Source organism: Indicator indicator, chromosome 30 (assembly GCF_027791375.1).
Source record: "Indicator indicator isolate 239-I01 chromosome 30, UM_Iind_1.1, whole genome shotgun sequence".
Classification (NCBI taxonomy): Eukaryota; Metazoa; Chordata; class Aves; order Piciformes; family Indicatoridae; genus Indicator; species Indicator indicator.
In genome coordinates, this window is record NC_072039.1 from 8,334,339 (window position 1) to 8,356,149 (window position 21,811).

The 21,811-nt window shown below is 44.7% G+C and overlaps 1 protein-coding gene across 3 annotated transcripts in view; it reads left to right on the forward strand.

Annotated features, from left to right (window-relative positions):
* Positions 1-1,270: 1,270 nt before the first annotated feature.
* AUTS2 (activator of transcription and developmental regulator AUTS2) overlaps positions 1,271-21,811 on the forward strand; it is a 793,740-nt gene continuing 773,199 nt past the window's right edge. For all 3 annotated transcript variants that reach the window (XM_054394316.1, XM_054394317.1, XM_054394318.1), the window contains exon 1: positions 1,271-1,564. In XM_054394316.1, the coding sequence (XP_054250291.1) occupies positions 1,271-1,564 (294 nt within the window). The remainder of the gene's footprint in view (positions 1,565-21,811) is intronic.

The window sequence follows — 21,811 nt, forward strand, 5'->3', positions numbered from 1 at the left end:
CTGGGGCAGCGCGGCCGCGGGGCGCTCGGCGGCGGCTGCTGCCCTCCGCCAGGCCGGCAGTGGGGACCGACAGACCCACCGACCGACTCACCGACTGACTGCAGCCTCTCCCCGCGGTGGGGCGAGAGGCGGGGAGGCAGCGTTGGGAGCGGAAAGCACACACCGGTGCCGTCCCCACTGGAGCGTATTTGAGCTTCGGCACCACCGCTGTATTTTTTATTATTCTCGTTGTTGTTGTGGCCGTTTTTTTGGGGAGGGGGGCAACCTCCCCTCGGCTCGGATCTATTGTCACCACCACCAGCACCCCCCACCTCCCCTTCTCCACCTTCCTCGCCACAATTAATCCGATGAATTTGCCATGATTGATCCGTATTAATAGCTGGGGTGGGTGGGCGTGTTTTGGGGCTTTTTTTCCTTCCTTTTTTTTTTTCTCTCTTTTTTTTTTTTCTTTTATTGTTTGGTTTTGTTTTTGGAGGGGCCGGGCTGGGACCTGATCTCCGCTCCAGAGTCCACCCCTGGTCGGTGCCTGAGAAAATTGCATCTGGATGCATCGTTATTATTATTATTGTGTTTGATCCAGGGAGATAAAGGAGGAGGGGGAGAGGAGAGCGTGCTGGCGGGGAGGGGAAGGCTGCACCCTTCCCTGCACATACACACAGGCAGAGAAAGAGAGCTCCAGATATCCAGAGAGAGATATTTTTATTTTTTTTAAGCCCCCCCCGGAACTTCTTTTAGTTGGGGAGGAAAGGAAGAAAGAAAATAAATTTCGTGCAAGGAAATACTCTCGGCTCCCTCCTTCCAGCGGGTCTCTCTCCTTCTTTCTTTATTTTTTCCCCCCCTTCTCCTCTGCTTTTTCTCCTCTCTTTCGGAGATCCTCGCCCTCCCAGCCCCTTGATCAAAGCATTCCGCTATTCTGATTTATTGCCTGCTTGGTGAGGCTTTTTTTTTTTTTCTTTCTTTCTCTCTCTCGCCTTTTTTTTTTTTTTTTTTTTTTTTTTTTTTTTTTTTTTACAAAGGCGACCTGAGATCAGCCATTACTTTCCTTGGCTCGCTTATAGGAATCTCTTACATTTGGGGCTTGCTGCTGGTGGTGGTGGAACCGCACTCGGATTCTTTCATCCCCCCCCACCCCCTTGCTGTCCTCTCCTCCCTCCCTTTCTCCTTCCCTCTCTCCCTCCCTCCCTCCCCCGTTATTCCGCCGGGGGAGCCGGATTTGTGGCTGCGGTGGGGCGGGGGGGGACGAGAGCGAGAGGGAGAGCCGGCGAGAGACATGGATGGCCCGGCGCGATGCAACGGGCTTCGGAAGAAGCGGCGATCGCGGTCCCAGCGCGACCGGGAGCGGCGAGCTAAAGGCGGGCGGCGCGGCTCTGCTGCCGGTGGGGCCGCCGGCCCCGGGGCCGCCGCCGCGCTCTCCTCCTCGGGCTCGGAGAAGGAAGACAATGGGCCCCCGCCGCCGTCCCGGCCGCGGCCCCCCCGGAGGAAGCGGCGGGAGTCCTCCTCGGCCGAAGAGGACATTATCGACGGTTTCGCGATGTCCAGCTTCGTCACTTTCGAGGCGCTGGAGGTAAGAGCGGCGGCGCTTTGTGTGAGCCTCATTGTGTGGGGGCAGCGGCGGAGGAGCCCCCGCAAAGCCAACCGGGACACCCCCTTCCGCCCCCTCTCGGCCCCTTACCCCTACGCCGGGCCCGCGCCGCCGGGGGTGCCCGCGGGGGCCGTCCCGCCGCCCCTTGCCCGTGTCCCCGGGGTACCCCGTTCCCCTCCCTTCTCCCTTCCTGCCGCCGGCACCTGCAGCCTGGCGCGCCGCTCCCGGCGGGCGGCGGCGGGGACTGGGGCGACCCCCCTCCGCCACCCCGGGCAGGGAAGCGGGGAGTTGTGTGAGCTCCCCCCGCGAGGCTCCCGGCGGCTGTTCCCCTCCCTTCCCACGGAGCAAACTTTTCTCGCGCCGCCGTGTCTCGGCGGGGCCGCCCACCCGTGTCCGCGGGGCAGTGTGGGCCGCGATGGAGGGGTCTTGGTAGTGGTGGCTGTGTGTTTCTTTTCTCGGTCTCGACGATCGCTGCTGGCTGGATGTGTGGGGGGTGCTCATCGTGCCACGCTCCCTGCTGGCATGTCACGAGTGGGCCCCACAGCCTTGCACTCCACGGGGGCACCATTCATCCCCCTTACCCCCCCCGCTCCAAACGCTGGAGGAAGGGGCCCGGCCTCGGTCCCTTGTGTATCCTCCACCCACCCACTCGTGAGCGTGGAACTCGTTGTCAGCCCGGACAGGGTGGTGGTGGGGATGCAGGAGCCCCAGCCCGTGTGTTCAAAATGCTTTGTTGTTCATAACTTCTTCTCCGGAGAAGTTTGGCAGTGGTGAAAAGCAGATTTATTTGGGTTTACGTGCACTGGAGTCACAACTGGAAGGATTACGAAGTGTCAAAATAAATGCAGAGATGAAACTGATTGTTTAACAACAACAAAAAATCGCAACTGTGTAACTCTTAAGCTGGTTAAATGTTTAGCCAGGAATACTTAGTGACATTTTTAGGGGGTTAGAGGATTTGTTTGCTTCTCCTGTTTGGTTTTTTTTTTTTTTTTTTTTTTTTTTCCCCTTTAATTTGGAAACAAATTCTGCCCTTGGCTACATCTGTATCCATCCAGACTAACCCCTGCAAGAAAACTTTGGTGTAATGGAAGGGACGACCTGCTCTCTCCACCAAACCTCTGCATGGTTGGTGTTAGCCTGATCCAAGGAATAATGAGCAAACCCTGAGCATACTCAATTTTACCACCATTTCTCACCTAGTGAGCCCATCCACAAGTGTCCTGCTCAAACCAGAGAAAGGAGGAGTGTGAACACGTTTATTAGCAAGAGTGGTATTTGCACGCTTTTAGTTCAGAGAAAATTCTTGTTCTTCCTCAGACAAAGCCCCAGATTATGTTGTTAAGGGTTTTATTGGGAATAGGGACTGGAGAATTTGGGCTTAGTCCTTTTTAGAGGAGAAGTGAAGAGCAAGTTTTATGCCCAGAGCTTGGTAGGGTGTTTTAGAAAATGTCTTCATTCTATTCCACTTGTTGTTTGTTTTCCCCTTGAAATGAAAACAATCACTGTGCCTTTTTTTTTTCCCCTCTTTGCAAATCCAAGAATGGCTACTACTTGTATCCTGTTGTAATCCTATATTGCTAAAAAGGAGCACAGAAACATTACCCAGTTCTGCCAGCTAATATCACATTCAGATAAAACAATAGCTCACACACTGAGACTTGACACACTTTTAATGTTCATGTGATAGGTGGCACATTTTGACCTAACGATTTCATGCTGCGTTGTGAAATAATGTCACAAAATCGTTGTTAGGTGCCTTTTTTTTTTTCTTCCCCTGCAGCTTGGTATGTATGTTGGGAAAGTTGTTTCTGAGGATCAGAGGGAAGATGAAGGTGTCTAAAGCACAAGCCCAATATGGCAGGAATTATTGTGTATGTTGTGTGTGGCAGCCTGAAGTTTTTGTGGTGTCTTTTGTGTTGGTGAGGAGATTGTGAGTGGCTGGTGGAATGAGATATCTCAGCCTTGATGAGATGTTTAGGTGTTAACATGCTTTAGTTGAGACAAGCAGCCTTGAGTGCCATGGAGAGGTGTCCTGGTATTTACCCATCTCGTGTTCTGGATCTGTCCCTGGCTTGCTGGAGGCCATGGAGGCTTCTTCCCAGGTTCCAGAAGACTCTTGTGCCCAGCAGGTGACAAGACTGTCCCACCCCAGGCTTTGTGCTTGAACTTCAACCTTTTCTCAGGCTTAGTGCAGCTGAAAATGTGCAGAGACAGAAAGTGTTTTGTTTGCCTGATGTGAAAAACAGTGAGGAACATATGCACTGCTGGAAGATCTAATCTCATGGTCCAGAAGAGGGAAAGCAGGCAGGTGATGGCTCACACAAGAGGGGATAGTCACTGAGGAGGAATGAGGTTGAGTCTTCTGCTTATGAGGACATCTTTGCAGCAGTAGGTATGTGAGTTGAGTGGTTGTGAAGTGTCCTCTCAGGATCTTCTTGTGAATGCTAGATATAAAGTTGCAAACACGAAGAATTTCCATACAGCTTCATTTTGCATGCCATTTTTTGTTGGGGTGATTGAAAAAGTCCAGACTGTACAAAATCACAGGTTGTGTAAAACTCCTAGGTAGCAAGGAGACACAGGTGCTGCATGAGAACACACATCCCATGGCTGCTGTTGGCTTGAGTAGGAGTCATCTGTGGCTGTTATGGTTGTGTTGATAAAAGTTCCCATCCCTTGAAGCAAAACTATATTTTTTTTTAATCAGTTCCCACCGTCAGAGCTGCTTGTCTGTCCAGATATCAGTAGCCTTCTCATGACTCTCAAGTGTAAATTGTTTTGTGTAAAAGTAGAGGCCATCTGCTTTTAGTTATCTGTCTCTGAGTTTATGGCAGCCTGTACCTTGATCTCTCTAATGTTTGCATGGGGAGTAGAGGGGAAGAGGGAGTTACACAAGGACACTAGGTTCTCATTGTTGACTTTTCTTGATTTCCTCCCCCCCCCCCCCCGCCTTGGAGTCAAGTAAACCCAGTGTCATTGAAGATGTGGCCAGACTGATCCTTGCCTGGCCTTGCTAGACTCTAGAGTAGTAATGCATGGGTGTAGGCCTTTTCTCTACACTGGGGAGCATCTTGGAGCTTTGACCTTCAGCATTTGGTCTGTGGTTAAGCAGCTGGGATGTAGTGCTATGATTTGATCTGATTCACCAGTTCCTCCCATGAGTAGCCTTGCTGGGACTAACAGCAGCAAGCTCTGTGGTTTATTCCAGGTCAGTTACTCACACATCGCTTCCCAAACCTCCCAAAATCTTCAAGCCTCTAAAAAGGGAAAGGTGCAGACACTCAGTACTGGCATTTGTGTGACTGGTGTCTTGTCAAGCTGATTGCTTTCTCCAGCTTGGTGTAGCCTGTGCTGTGCTGCTTGTGTGTTTCCTACCACCAACAATAGCATGAGTTTCTCCAAACCCAGGTGGGCATTTTAGACATCAGTTTGGCAGGGAAGAGGCATTTCACAAGACGTGATAAATCAAACTGCCTTTCTCTGTGATGTGCTCTGGCAGTGCTGGGGAGCTCTCTGGTGAGGTGAGATTTTGCTAAGATGTTTGTCTCTTTCCTACCCCCTGGTGTGTGGGACTCCAGGCAGGAAGCTGGCTTGACATGGCTGTTGACGTGCAGTGGTGAGGCTGGTTTGCTGTGATGAGAAATGAAATCTGACCTGAATGTTAAGATAGCTTAAAGCCTGGGAAGTACTTGATGTTTCCTGAGTCAGCTCTGACCATCCCTATGGAGTAAGCAGTGGGTTTCGGGTTTTCTGAGCACTGAGTAAGGTAATGAGGATTTTTTTGTTGTTGTTCTGTGGATGTTTGTTTAGCTTCCACTCAGTCAGTTCATCTGACAAGCCTGAAATGGGACACAGATATTTATAAAGCACAGATAGAAGGGATATGGGGTGGGAAGGAGGGGACTTGAATTTAAATAGGTATTCTTGTTCCATGAAAGTGGCACAATTTCTCACTGTGCATTTGCTGAGCTAATTTCTGCTCAGCACGCAGGCATTAGTCTGTTTCTAGACCATGCTAAATTATCGTCAGGTAAAGCCCAATATAATTAATTACAAATGAGAAATGCTGACAAATATTTGTCAAGGAGCTGTTTAATGAGCTTCAAATTCTGCATCAGATGATTCCATCCACCTAGTGTAAATAATTTTTAAGCAATTGTTCCACTGTGTGATTTAGGTAGATGTTAGCTGCAGAGCTTAGACCTCTTGGACAGCTATTATGAGAGTAAAGCTTAACAGCTGAGGGGGGCTTTAAAATAGAGACACTACCATAACAGGAACAAAATGTGGAAGTAGCAGGAAGGTTTTGAAGACACTGTGGTCTCAGTTGTGTGTCTGTATGCTCTGACAGTGTAGCTGTGTGTGCATCTGAATGCAGGAATTTGCTTTAATAACTTGTGTGATACCCATCACTAGGCACAACCCACTGAAAATAGAAATAGCTTGGCTGTGTGACAGCAGAAGCTTTGAGCTGGACACCATAGTGACTGGCCTGGAGTGTGGTTTTCCTACCCAAATCCTTCTCCTCTCACCAGCCTTTTAGCTGACCTGATTAGCCTGTTTACTTAAAGTCTCTGTGATTTCAAGCAAGTTGGTTCTGCCTTGTCTCTATCCCTTCATATTTCAAGAGGAATTTGATCTTCATGCGTTACCGCAGCAGCATCATAACATCAAGTGTTTGTTCAGTGCTGTCAGCAAATCTTGGCGGCCCTTCTTGTGCTTATTGACTGCTTAGATGCTCAGGTGTTTGTCCTAGTCTCTGTTTGCACATGCAAGTCTGCACATTTAAGACCAGCAGAGAAACGAAGAGAGTAACTAAATGAAGATATCTGTGGATAAGGAGTGGCATTGGGTTTTGTGTGACACTGGGATATCAAACGAAGTGATGTGCTTATTATTGTCACTGTGCATTTAGAGGAAACAGTAAATTGACCTGAGATCAAATTTCGAGATAACCTTGAGAGAGCCACTGAATCTCTTGATGAAAACCCTCAGCCACCAGACCTGAAAAAACAACATCCGAAACTGAAAGCGGGACTGAAAACAGCAGGATTTGTATTCCTCTTGGGTCATTTTTGAAGCCCATGTTACTATCATGTGGTATAATTAATAGTAAGATACTTTAGAGTTACTTTTAAAACCCTGATACCTTTCTTGGAGGCAGGGCATCTGCCACTCCCACTGACTTCAGTAGCTGTTTTGGGGCTGAAACTGACTGAAGAATGTGATTGTTGCATAAATGTTCTTCTAAGCTCCTGAAGGTAACAGTGTAATGAAGATGTGGATTTTTGTCATTCCCATAGGTGGTTGTAAGAAGGCACAATGGTCTTGAGTTGAAGAAAGATGAGTTTAAGGACAAGCTCTTTATCTAAATGTGATTCAAGTATTCTCCACTGGTCCTACTCTTGAACATTAACGGGAATTATGCCACACATCAATAGGACATAAGACACCATTATCCTTCTTTATCTTGGTATCTCTCTTTTTCCCTCCCACCCCCCCCCTGCTCTTTGGGTGAGAAGTAAGACCTTTCCCATTGAATATCTGGGGGCTTTGCTGGGATGAGGGAGTGTAAAGAAACAGATTTATAAAATGAGGGTAAAGGATCAGGAACTTGGAAGGAAAATAATCACTAGGGAAAGGAAAAAAAAATCAGCAGAAAGACATCAAGGGGCTGAGTAAGTGAAAGATTGAGTTACAACACTGAGATCAATAGAGAAATATCAGGGACTGGATGGGAACACAGAACTGGGGGAGGGGAGATGTTACTGAGAGTGGAAGTTTCAGGTAAGATCTACTGCTGTGTATGTGAACACTCCTTGGTGAGAGCCCTGCCATCAACAAAACCTGTGCCTACTTAAAGAGTCATTACACCTGGTAACTTTTCAGCTGGGAAAAAGGCAGAATGATTCTTCACTCAATGAGATGGGGCCCCTGTTCTGCCCCTTCTCTGCTACCACATTTTTTTAAGGACTGTTTCTATCAGTTTGACTGGAAGACCCTACTGCATTACACTGGGGTTCTGACCTGCAGCCTTGTAATTATCTGCAGCTAAATTGGAAGTTTAATCTTTGTTCTGAGCAACAATAAGTTGAGTCCGATAGGTTTTAAAAATAGCCCAAGCTCAAGTTTAGTGAAGTCTCAAATGCAATTAATAAAAAGGTAATGGAGTTAGGAAGTTGCAGGCTGAAATGGGGAAATGTTTAACTCTCAGTTTTCCTCTACTTGAGCTGCGGTGCTTTGGTGAGGCAGCGTCGCCTCGGTTCTGCGAGGGGAAATTGCTTCCAGTGTTTCCCTGTGTTCTTGTACATCATCCTGATGATTTATCAGTTCAGTATCTGTGTTCTCCTTGGGGTTTGGCTCAGGATGTGCCACAAATTACCAGCTGTATGCATTTTTTTTTTGTATAGTGGGTTTGTTGTCGTTTTGACTCGATGCCAAGCCATGGTGAAGACCACTTCAGAACATCATAGTCCTCTAAACTCCTTTGTTGTAAAATGGATATGAAAATCCCCTTTGTAAGTAATGAGAAATGGCTAATGCAGGTAGGGATTTGTTTTGCTGGAACAGCAGAACGTGCAGTGGCAATTTGTCAGATCCCCAGCTCAGCTCTGCTGTGCTGTTTGCCTTTAAGTAGTGTGTTACCTTAATATCTTGAGATTTTTCTCCTTGTATCTTGGCAACACTACAGCTAAGTTCACACACTCGTGCAGTGGATAGAGAAGACTTTAACCAAAAGGGTAAATCTTTAATCTGGTAAATATTATAGGAAGGAGTTTTGATTCTCTCCTTCTCTGTGCAGAATTGATGGAATAAAAGTCAGCTAAAGCAGTGGATTATTCCTTGGCACTGCACATATTTCTCTGTTTGTGAGCTTTTGCCTGTCTGTTTTAATTTGGTCACGTTGCATTACATATGCTCCCTGTGGATTTACTTGGTGTTTGGTGTGCATCTTGGTCTTACTAATTTTTGAAAGCTCCTGAGACAAAGACACAGGAGATGTGCAGAGGTGTATTGATAACTGATGTGCCAAAGTTCCCGACTGGCTGAACTTTAGATTGTGTAATGCTGGCTGATGCACATGTTACTGATATGATTAATATCCCAAGTCCAAATGGGAACAGTTATTCTACAGCCATGTTGGAGATCAGTTTGGTTCTTTCCAGAAATGGTTGCACTTTAAATCTGTCTCACATGTGTTTGCCAGCTTCCCATAGTGGAAGTTGTTTTTCCTCTAGAATCAGTGTTCATATAAATTACCATTTCTCCCTACTTCTCTTTGGTAGCAAAGGGGTTTGGAAATAAAACTGTGCCCAACTTTGTCTTCTCCATCCATAAACCTAGGCTTTTCCTTTGCTGGATGAGCGCATGAAAAGCAAATATCTTCAGCCTTTGAGACATGCCCTGTGCCCCATCTAGGGCAGGTTTGTGGATGCTGCAGGCTGGCAATGCATGCTTCAGTTGGAGAGGTAGGTAGAGAGAGGCAGGCACCAGGAGGTTCTGGGTTAGGTCAGCTTTTAGGTGGCCAAAGTTCTGGTGAGATACTTCTTCTGTTGTAGAGTAATTGTAGCAGAGTTGTATCAAACTTTAAAATGTGTTGTACTTCCATGCAATCTAACAGCCACGAATTCATGAAGATTTGCTCCATGCTAGGCTGACTATGAGTGGGAATGTATTTTAAAGGAGAGTATGTAACAGTGATAGTATCTGGTGCAAACCACTATCACCTCTTTCCCTTCATGCAGGTGCAGGTTACTATGTCCCAGGTGACCCATCCTCAGGGCTTGGGGTCACCCAACATACAGGTTGCTCTGGAGTGTCTGTAAAGTCACTGTCCTGGTGTAGTGAAGACATTTTCATTTCCTTGCCTGTGAAGTGGAACCAGTGAGAAAAAAGTGCTTGCTGACTGAGAAGTCCACTGACTTCTGCTGGACCACACAGAGGTGGCTCTCAGGCAGGGGAGAGTGGTGGACCTGAGTATGAAACCTGTTGTGTACCTTCTCCCTTCTGGCAAGTGTTAACAGCTCATGTTTGCTGTTTGCAGACAGTTTCCTATTGCTGAGGCTTAGATGAGTTACAGACATGGTGATAATTGCTGAAGGCATTGATTTTTATTCTCACTCTGGAAGTCCTAAGTGGTCTGAGAATCTTTAGTCTGAGAATCTGTTTTTATTGAGACCTCCTCTTACGTGGATGGTGGAATGAAGGAGCTCTTTGCTATGAAATAAGAATTTCCAATGGGAGGGCTGTAGGCTCTGTTGCTCACCTGGCTCCTGACTCCCTTTGCCACTTTGTCTTGGCTTCTGCACATCCAAGTACTTAGCACTGTATTTCTCTGGAATGTCCTTCAAGGGTCCTCCAGAAACTGGCATCTTGTCCCCAGCTTCCAGAAGGCCCAAGGGAAGGAATTGGGAGGTGCCACTGTTGCAAGAGCTGGGTAACAGACACTATCCAGCTTGCTCCAGAGCTGACCAGATCAGTTGAATGGTGGAGCATGATCTGACATCCATTGGAGCAGGCACTGATGGAGGGCTGAGGCAGCAAAAGCACTGTTGACCTCTGTGGAGTTTGTGTGGTAGGAAGGCAAGCAAAGAAGTGCTGCTGTTGGGGAGGATTTATGTTGTAACTCTGTTAGTGTTGTGGGTTTTAATGCACGTCAAGGGCATTTTGACCTTTGAATGGAATCTCTTGGTGTGAAATTGTGTCTATTCTCTTCTCTTTGCTTTCCTCAATGAAAATCCAAGCTAAATACTGAATATCAAAACCGTCTGTTTTGAGGGGACCAAATTGCCTCTCTTTATTTTATGTGATTTGGATGTTGCTGAATGATTGAAAAGTCCTAATAATTTTAACTGGCTGGCTATTGTGCTTGTAGGCAGTGACTCTTGCAGCATTAGTCATTTTAACTTTGGAAAAAAATAATAAAAATGCAATTAATGTGGCTCAACAGCTGAGTCTGATGGACTTTAAAAAAAAGAAATAAAGAAAAAGAAAAGAAAAAAAAAGAAAATTTTGATGAGTTCTGGGATCAGAAAGATACATCTGGTGGATTGATTTGCCAAGTTTTCAACCTCAGAATGTGTGTTGAAAAACTTAGTGAATTATGTAGCTACAAAAGTGGATCTTTGCATGTTTATAAGACCTCAGTTCAATCTCCTTATATTTGCCTAATGACAAACAGACCTTCTGACAGAGGCACAGCCCAGAAGGACACACATGTGCTGCAACAGCTCTGTAAGCTGATAGTGTTTGTATCAGAATGCTGCTACTAGTGAAGGAATTTTAGAGGATCCATTAAATATAGGAAAAAATATTTATCTTGGTGTTGGATGAAAGAAAAGAGAAGGGAGAGGGGAGGAGGGAGAGAGAGAGAGAGAGAGAGGAGAGGGAGCACTGAAACTTTAAATGTCCATGATGTGTGGGCTAAAATATTGTGCCTCTGCTGCTGAACCAGAAAATATCTAACAACTGTTTGTCATGTGTATGTATTTATAGCCATTCACATAATGAAGAAGTTTCATGAGGTTGTAATAATGTATCAAGATGGATGTAATTAAAAGGGAAGCAAATTGACACCTCTAGATTAAAGGCAAACTCTAGACTAATACACCTGTATGCTGTCACTTATGTATTACTTGTCCAGGGCAGGCTGCCAGATATGCAAATGAAAAGACTTTGGCAAATTTCCTTGGATGTGTGGCTATGAAAACCTCAACTGTTGAATCTTGTACTTAGCTCTGTTCAGGTTTGTAGCAATGGTGCAGTTTATTAATTCGGTGTTACTGATGCTTCAGGATGGGAAGGGTGCTAAATGATATGGAGGGGTGGGAAAGGAGCAAGGAGGAATGCTGAGCAGGTGACTGCTGGGGAAAAATAGTCTTTATGGCACGGTTTTCCCTTGGAAAGGAGGTGTCAGCCAGATGGTTTCACATCTATTCTAACTGTAGAAACTCCAGGGGACCAGAGAGTCCTTGACATTGACTTCCTATAGCATTTGAGCTCAGTCAAAGGCTTTTGAAAACCACACTGTGGACATGACATAGAATGATTGGTTTGGGTTGGAAGGGACCTTAAGGATCATCTAGTTCCAACCCCCTGCCATGGGCAGTGACATTTTGCACTAAACCAGGTTGCTCAAGACTTCATCCAGCCTGGCCTTGAACACCTGCTAGGAGGGGGCATCCATGACCTCCCTGGGCAACCTGTTCCAGTGTCTCACCACCTTCACTGTAAAGAATTTCTTTCTAATGTCTAGACACTTTGGGACATGATTTAATGACTGTGGTGGTCTTAGGTTGATGGTTGGACTTGATGTTCCTAGAGGTCTTTTCTAGGGGAAACAACTCGATGAATCTGTGATGACAGGTTTTGTTTCTGTCATGCTGCAGGTGACTGGGGTTGCCAGTTAAGAGAACTGCTCCTAAAATTTATATATTTCAGCTATACTGGCACAATTCAAATCTGATGTAAATCATTACTGAGGCTGTGGAATGGCTGTAAAGTATCTTAGCAATTTTATGTAATAGTATTTTTCAACTTGTTTCCATTTGCAGAAGCCTGACATTTTTCCAGTGGAGTTGTGGGCACCTGTATGGTGAATTTAAGCCCTCAGTCAATAGGTTTGCTCTCTGGATAAATGCTCTTGGGGTTCTTAGAAATAGCCTGCAAACTACTAGTGTGAAACATGCTGTTGGTATGGAGCAGGAAGGGAGTTATTTGCCTTGTTAGTTTCAGGCCCATGAATGGAAGCACCAGCCTTGCTTTTGAGTGGCTTGCACCCCAGATAACCTTCATTCCTTTATAAGCCCCAGGGATGGAAATAGGTTCCCACGTGGCTTGTGGATAACCCCCATGGCTAGTGATTAGGGTATTCTGTTAAACAGTTGATGTTGGTACCTCCAGCTTCTCCTCCCTGAGTATGAAAAAATCTCACCTTCTTTGGATTTGGTGGCATTTCATGCAGGACTGGCTGTCCTAGAGATGCCACATCCCTCTGCCACTACAGTAACCTTCCCAGATGGCTGCAGACACTTGGGTTAGGTACTTTAATTTATAAGCAGATTGATACAGCTGCAGGTCTGGAGAGCTCAGTGAAGCCCAAAATGTTTAAATTCAGTTTTGGGTTCAGGCTTGAAATCCTTTGCCCCAGTTGGGGATGAAACTGAAGGAAATCCAGCCCATCTGCCTTGGGAGGTGTTGCAGTCTGAGCCCACTTCTGCTGTGGGTGCTGGGGTCTGGTACTGCTGCAGAGAGGTGGCTGTCTGCATGAAAGCCCCCATGGACATGTCACACTTTTTCTGAATTAAAAAGGCTGCTTTTGTAATACATCTGGACAGTAAACATGAATTGTAGGAGGTATGTGGCTTCAAAGTGATTTCAAATGGTAGCATTTTTGTCTTCAATCCTTCAACAACTTTTCTTCCACCTTTAATCTTTCATGAGCGGAAGCTTCAAAAGATAATTAGTAAAACATGCTTTTATCTGCATTTATCTCAAAACATGATTAATTTTTTAACTGCAATTACAGCAGTCATTTCAAGTTTCCTCTATATTAATGAGTAAAGTTGTGGGTTTTTTTTTGTTTTGTTTTGTTTGTTTTTGTTTTGGGGTTGTTTTTTTTTTCTTTTGAGAAAGGGAACCTAAATATGGCTCTGTTGGCCAAGTTGAAAGGTACACTTACAAGTGTGCTTTTTGTTTTCATTGCTAGGGACTGAATTTCCAGTTCCAGGAAGTAATATTTCACCTGGATTAAAGTCTTTGAAATGCTCTTGCTTGGCTTCACTGGATCATTTGGAGGAGCTGACAATGATAAGAACTGGATCATGCACTTTGCAAGACCTGGCTACTAAACACCCAGTTACCCATTCTCCTTGTCTTTTTTTTCTCTGCCCTGTGACTGGCAGGATATCCTCTGCATGCTGCTCTTGGCATTGAAATGTAAGCTATATGGTACAGCCAGTCTGTTGTTAATGAATTGGCAATGAACTTGTAAATTTTCGCCTTTACCACTTTTGTCTTTGTTCTAGACAGCTTAAGGCATTTTTTATTACTATTTCACTTCAGGGAGAAAGATGTTTATGTCTATTCCTGTCTTTATTGCTGGTACTAATGCACATAGGACTGTCTCAACTGGTGTCCCACAGCCTGGATGCTGCCTGTAGGTTCAGTGTGTGGCAGGATTTGAACACCTCCAGTCTGGCTGGTTGGTTTGTTGTCGTCTGTGGCTCACCCCAGTGCTCCTAGAAAATGGTGTCACCTACACAGAGATATTCTAAAATGGGTATCTAGCCCAGAGCCTCCAAAAGCAATGGACCACTGTGGGGAATTACTGAAAAGAAAGAGAATTAGCCCCACTTTTCACTAGACTGCAGCTTTTGGTTGATTTTGTCCCATGAGGGCTGCTCATCAACCCTGGCTGTTGCTTCTCCAGGAATAACAGGGAGAGATTTTGGGTTGGAGCTGCAGTTTTGCTGCTTTGTGCCTCTGAAGAGACTAAGCAGAGAGCAGCCCTGAGGCTGCTGGAAGGGATGCCAGGGTGATGGTGTGGCCTCAGTTCCTGCAGCAGAACCCAAGCAGTGAGGTAAATAGAGCAAGCATTTAGAACTGTAGCTGCGAGAAGTGCAAGGACCTGATTCTTTTGTTTTGGTGTTGGGTGTTTGGGTTTGTTTGCTTGTTTGTTTTGGTTTTGTTTAGTTTTGGGTTTTGTTTGTTCCCTTCAGTTAGGCTCTAGTCCTGGAGCTCAGAGGTGGTTCAGAATAAGCCTGCATGGCCTCAGTTCACATCTGATTTTAGTGCCCAAATTGGGATTGCAGTTACCCTGCCCTGCAGCCTCTTTGGAGATGGATATGGTGATGACTGCAGCAGTGGACTGGGCAGCTGCATGGGAAAGCATGGGAGTGTGTAATCAGATTTCTGATAAAGCCAGGTCTCCAAGTCCCTTGAATGGGTAGCTTTGCTGTGAATAGCCTTGTAAGGTCTGCTGTGGATGCTCTCTTTGTTTAGTACTCTGATAAAAAAAATTGCCCTGGTATCCTTGTTGGCATATTTTTACATCTGTTATCCATATTTTGGATTTGTTCTGGCTGCAGTCTTATTTTGTTTTGTGGAATCTACCTGGGATTGGGAAGGAGATATATGTTTGCTAAGGCAGATTTGGAAATTGCATTGTTGAAATAGAGCCCATCTGGGCCATTGTAAAATGGTTACTGCAGCATATAATTGCCTTCACAATGATGTGCTTTGTCATTTTACTTCCATCTTCAAAGAGGCTCTCCTGTAGTCTGCTGACAGCAGTGGTGGTATTAGAAAACATATGGATTTGTAAAGGCATTAAACTGTCTTTAGTTCAAGGATTAGATTACAGTGTTAGAGTAGGGGTCACCACGTTTTCATCTGGATAGGCTGCACTTGGCTGTGTTGGTTTATGTTGTAGGTTAGGGAAGGGTTTGTTTGTTTGTTGAGATCTGACATAAGATCCTTTGAAATACACAGGGAAGGAGGCACCTCTCATGGTGTTGAACACAATATGAGCTACACCTCTGTCCCAGGGCCATGGTCCCACCAAAGCCTGCTTTGCCTGCAGGACTTGGCCAGGGCTTGCTGGCTGTGCTGTCAAGGCTTTCAAGCAGTCTGGGAAGGAAGTGCCAGTTACAACATGAAAAAATACAGAATGCAAACACCAGAAATCTGGCTTTCAGTGTGTAAGGCTTTTGGGTTGATTTTCAGTTCTCCACGTTGGGCTGCTACTCTGAATATTTTGGGTGTTTGTTTTATGTTCGCATAGAAAGGATGAGTTTACACTGCACAGCTCCACACAGCTCAGGGTATAGGACATTCTGTTCAGCTTCTACTGTATTTTTGTTTTGGTTCTATTGCTTGATTTTTTTTTTTTTCCCCCCTATCATCACAGTTTCAAGTGTGGATGTTCTGGGGCAGCTCTGAGGTCTGCAGAGCCTTTCTCAGCAAAGACCAGTGCAGCATTTGCATTGTGGGATGCACATATCATAAAGGATGTGACACACAGGCTCTCTCCAGACTGGAGTGATCCTTGTTCTCTTTACACCATCAAAAAGGGAAAGCTAGAGAGTGAGAGGGTTAATGCACTTAAAGAAGGATCCTTCTTTTGCAGTTTTGTTGTTATTTTTGCAGCCTGCTTGCTTTAGCACTCTGTCCAGCTGGGACATTGATCAGGCTGGGGGAGTCTTGTCTGGTCCAAGGCCACCTTCCCCTTCTGCCATATGAGCTTGCTGTTGTGTTTGGGTTTGTGCAGGTCCTTCCCAAAACAACTCTTCTGCTATCGCTTGTCCTTCAGACACTCCTTAATTAAGATGCTGAGCTGGTCCTTGGGAGATGTGGGTTTGTTTTTTTGTGTAAGCACAGTCGTCTTTGCTAACCTTGAGGCAGCCACTCCCCTTCCAGTTCAGCACTGCCCTGCAAGCACCTGCTTTGTGCTTGTGCTGAATAAGGAAGGATTTGGGCATGGGTCCATGTGTATACCCATGGGAGATGCTGCATCTGAGCTTGGAGATTTGGGTTTCTTGACTGAGAAAAGCAGGCCTGTGGGGACAGTGCTGATGTGTGAGCTGCTGCTTAGTGTGAAGTTAAATATGTGCCTAGGTGTCACCTTGAACTGGAGTGTTAGTTTTGCTGTAGTGAGTTTTCCTGTCTGCAAAATGGGTTTAATAACACTTTCCTAATTTAGGGATTGTCTGGCTACTTAATTAGCATCTGCAGGATGCTCCACTAGTAAGTGGTTAACATAAAATATCTGCATAATTTAACTCTAAGACATCAAAACACCAATGCTTAGACACATATTTAGCAAGGACTTGGCTAGAACACATTTAAATAACTGAAGGCACTTGAATGATTGTCAACCACCTTTAAAAATAAAGCTATAGTTTTGCCTTAAAATTGTTGACACTAATCACTTTTGTTAAAGCAATCTGACGTGAAGGGTAACTCAGTGAAATTCTAATTAGTGCTTTATCTTTCTTTATACTGTTATGATTATTAATGATGTAAAAGTTAGTGTGGCTTGCTTCAGTTTTAAATCACTTGGAATGTTTTCTGTCCCAGCTCTGATGGATATCAAGGCTAGCTTGTGGCAATCTCTCCCCTTAAATCCATTGCAGAAAGGGAAGAAACTGTCCTTCTACCCATGAGAAATGTAAAAAGGATCCATTACTAACCCCAGCAGCTGTGAAAGTGATAAACAAATTGGGTCTGTCATTAATGCCAGGGTCTGCAGGTGTAATGTGTCATAGAACTGGTATATCTGTTACTACCTGACCTATAAAAGATAAATAAATGCAGGAGGTTTTAATCCTTTTGTAATGAATTTAAGAGCAAAGCTGCTTTGTGGTAAGGTTTGTGTAAGAGGAACCTGAGGTTTGTGTCCAGTGCAAGTTTTTGCAGCAAGCAGTGCAGAAACCTGCAAGCAGTGCAGGTTTGTGCAAGAGGAACCTGAGGTTTGTGTCCAGTGCATGTTTTTGCAGCAAGCAGTGCAGAAATGAGAAAGATGGAAAAGGTCCTGTGAGAAAGATGGAAACAGTCCTATGAGAAGCTCCCATTGATATCCCCAGGTTTTGCAGCTAAAAACACCTTGCCAGGGCTTTGTTTAAGGGCAACATTTATGTAGATGTTCACATCAGGCCCTCTCTGAGAATATGTTGTTAAAAATCATAGCACAGTGCACTTAACATGAGTTTATGCTTAAGTGCAGTCAAGAGCAGGATGTCATTAGGTGTATACATAAATATATCCTTAATGTGAGGCTTCATAACAGTAACTTTAAAAATCAGGAAAGGCTTGGGATCATGGCTTGGGGTTGCTATTTTGGTGTGGGACCTTTAGGCAATTGAGTCTGGTGGGTGGAGTGCTGCTGGAGCAGCAGTGTCAAGGCATTGTCTGAGCTCTGCCTCCTCATGCATCTCAGCATCCTGAGAGATGTAGGGCATGGCAGCTTGCTGGGGCATAGATGGATGTGCTGGGAAAGCCCCAGCAGCCAGCTTGGCTGGGTGACCACAGGTAATGGCAGGATGACAATGGAGGAGCAGGCAGCCCAGCCATGCTGCAAGCTGGCATGAGCCTGTGTTCATTGAAAGCTTTTTTTTTTTTAGTGTGTCCCTTGCCTGATGCCTGGATGCAAGCATACATCTGCCCAGTGAGTTTGGATGAGTTTGGATTCAAGCACATACTCAGCTCTGGGTGTAAACCTGACAAGCTGAAATGTCTGCTGGATGGGATTGAATTTTTTTTTTTTTTTCTTCTGAAGAGAAATGAACTTTGCAGCTTTGCTTGCAGTTAAGTCCTGGTAATGGCAAGTCATCAAGATTTCTCTGGCAAGCAACATTACTTTGGGTAATTACTTTGGGAAGCTACCAGGGGGTGCTTCCTCTTCCCCCTCCCTGGTGCAGACACCTTCCCATCCAGCTCCATATTGTTGCTTTCTCCAGTACCAGCTAAACAGGTGGCAGGATTCAAATCACCACTCTCTGAATGGAGTTCACTCTCCACGATAGCTCACCAGAGGCCTGTTTTGTTACAGAACATTGATTAAATAAATATTCCTATGCATACAAAAGAGGAGAAATCTGTTACAGCACTCTGCAGTTATTTTTCCATTAATGGCAAGGAGCTTTCTCTAATTTTCCTGCCCCTTTCAATCTGTTTCCCCGTCTCCCTCCCTTCCCATCACTACTAATGCCTTCAAGTGAATGAGTAACATACAAACCACTTACATCCCTTCCAGTTCAGATCTGCCAGCGCCTTAGCTCCAACTCAGTGTGCTTTAGGAAATCCCACTAGCTGGTGCAGGGTGTAATTGACTGCTTCATGTATGTGTTTTTGATTAACTTGATATTCCATCATGTTCAGTATGAGTATTTCTTGTGTTAAGTGACTTTCATTCCATTAATTTACGTGGCAGCAGTTAAAAATGTGATGCTGGAATACCAACACCTTGCATAATACTGACAATTGGGGCAGAATATTTGACTTCTGAAGAATATCTATCTTTTCTTTTGTTTTCCCCTTGTGTTCTTCTGTGACCCCTGATCTTTTAAAACCTTGGAGGCAAAAGCTACTGCTCTGTGATCTGTGCTGATGGAGGTGTGAATATGAAAGAAAAGCATCATGAGGGTGACAGGTTGGACTCAACGATCCTTGGGGTCTCTTCCAACCTTCTTGATTCTATGATTCTTGATCAAAGATCCTGGCAACCAAAGGCAGCTCCACTGCATGCAGCAGATCTGATTTGGTGTAGCATTGTGGCAACTGGAAACAAATGTATGGCAAAGGATTCTTTCTGTGGAAAAATATCTTTACTAGTTTTAAGCTTTGTAGATACTTGTCATGAGAAAGAACTTCTGGTTGAATAAATGTCTGGCTGCAATACATGTAGAGAATGAGGAAATGTCATGGCTTTGTTTTGGCTCTATGCTAATGTGACTGAGATCAAAATCCACTTCCAAGAGAGTAACTTGAATTTACCTTTTTCATTTGCCCAGGCAATATCATCTCTACTTTGGAAAAAAACCAGAAGTCAGCATTCCTATATCATTTTTCTTAAACAAATTTAGAGCTGTTAAATCACAGGGCTGTAACTCTAGGGAAGCAAATTGTGTAATGTCATTTTTAATGCTTAAAGATCATAAAAGAAGACTCCTTCCATTATATGAGTTTGCCTTAGAATGCTTATCATTGTTAGCTAGGTTTAGGGTAGGGTTGGAGAAGCTGATCATTTGGACACTCTTGGAAGGAAAGCCCTTGTCCTCTTTCCTACAGTGTAGTATGATTGCCATGGTTGAAATGAAGCTGTGCAATCAGGCTCTGCTTTGTGTTGGGTAAGAAAGGACTGATTGTGGAAGGCTATAGCAGAAGCCCAGTGTCTGTCTCCTCTTGCTTATTGAGTGCAGATAGTTGGAAGTGACACTAACCTGAGTTTAGTTCTAGCTTTACATTGCAACAGTATGCTAGTGGTTCCCTGTGTTCTGTGATACTGCAATCTAATTGTGTTTTTGGTTATCTTTCAAGGTGTAATTTTATGTTAGTGTGCTTTCCCACTAACCCTTTGGCTCAGCAAATGTGCAGCTAACTCACTTTTCCTGTAATGGGAAGAAGCAAGGGAGAAAAATCTCAACTCTTTGGGCCAAGTGACTGTGTTAAAGACAGCTGAGGAGAGATGTACAAAGAGGAAAGGCCCTGTCTCAGACACTGTCTGAAAGCCACTGGGACATGTGTAGTGATTAATGGTATCGCTGCTTTTTAGCTTCATCAAAAGGTTTCAGTGTAAGAGTTTCTAAGGAATGCTGATAGTCACAGGAACCTATCAAAGGGTACAGAAAATATCAAATGAGCAAGCAGGAATGGGAGTTAATTACTGAACAGTGATTACTCTGATATAACCAATTATTGGATCATTAAATGTTTATTACCTTTTTTTATTCTCCTTTCCCCTGTAAGTGCAGGTTTGTCCTCGTAGCATTACAAAAAAGGGGGAGAGGGGTGTCTCTCTGTTTGCTCTTTTCTTTCTCTTTCTGGTATTTCTGCACAGCAAGTCCTAATATTGCGTTTATTATGTAAATGCCCAGAACTGCTGTTTCCTCAGAGGGTAGGGGAAGAGTTGTGTGGAGGTTCTGTATGTACCAAAGAAGTATCCTGGCTCTGCCCAAGAGGGCTTGAACTCATGGCCCAACATCTATATGTAAGTGGGACAGAGCAGGACTTGGAGGCACTTAACCCAACAGGGCTGGGATCCATCCTGCACCACTCTTGAGCCTTGACCAACCTGGGTTAGGTAGGATATTAGGGTTGAAGCCTACTGATGCACAAAGAGGTATCATCATGATTTGTTACACGAGATCCACACTGAACATATTCAAGGGACATCCAAAAGCTTGGAGACTGCAGGCACTAACAAGGTGTCTGCTTCAAGCTTCAAACCCCAGGACTGTAATGGTGATTGTAATACTGATAATTCTCAGCTAAAGTGTCAGAATAAGATTCAGCTTTTGATATTCTCAAGAGGGGGTTACAAAAAAAAGTGATGAGTGGACTATGTGAATGAGTTTATCTTGAAGGAAAATGAGTTTATCTTGGAGAAAAATGAGTTTATCTGAAAGAGAAGCCTATTGTAGGCGATTTATGACAGTTACACAGGTGGAGAAGGGAAGGGGAAAGCATGGGAGAAAAGGATAGGAAAAAGAGAAGCACAAGGAGAAGGGGAAAGCATGGGAGAAAGGGATAGGAAAAAGAGAAGCACAAGGAGAAGGGGAAAGCATGGGAGAAAGGGATAGGAAAAAGAGAAGCACAAGGAGAAGGGGAAAGCATGGGAGAAAAGGATAGGAAAAGAGAAGCACAAGGAAAAGGGGAAAGCATGGGAGAAAAGGATAGGAAAAGAGAAGCACAAGGAAAAGGGGAAAGCATGGGAGAAAACGATAGGAAAAAGAGAAGCACAAGGAGAAGGGGAAAGCATGGGAGAAAAGGATAGGAAAAGAGAAGCACAAGGAAAAGGGGAAAGCATGGGAGAAAAGGATAGGAAAAGAGAAGCACAAGGAAAAGGGGAAAGCATGGGAGAAAACGATAGGAAAAAGAGAAGCACAAGGAAAAGGGGAAAGCATGGGAGAAAACGATAGAAAAAGAGAAGCACAAGGAAAAGGGGAAAGCATGGGAGAAAAGGATAGGAAAAGAGAAGCACAAGGAAAAGGGGAAAGCATGGGAGAAAAGGATAGGAAAAGAGAAGCACAAGGAAAAGGGGAAAGCATGGGAGAAAAGGATAGGAAAAGAGAAGCACAAGGAAAAGGGGAAAGCATGGGAGAAAACGATAGGAAAAAGAGAAGCACAAGGAGAAGGGGAAAGCATGGGAGAAAGGGATAGGAAAAAGAGAAGCACAAGGAGAAGGGGAAAGCATGGGAGAAAGGGATAGGAAAAAGAGAAGCACAAGGAGAAGGGGAAAGCATGGGAGAAAACGATAGGAAAAAGAGAAGCACAAGGAGAAGGGGAAAGCATGGGAGAAAACGATAGGAAAAAGAGAAGCACAAGGAGAAGGGGAAAGCATGGGAGAAAACGATAGGAAAAAGAGAAGCACAAGGAGAAGGGGAAAGCATGGGAGAAAAGGATAGGAAAAGAGAAGCACAAGCATCTTCTACAAATGCTAAAGACCTGAAATGACATCATCTTAACTGCTGAAGACCACTTCATCTTTCAAGAAAATCATTCATGATG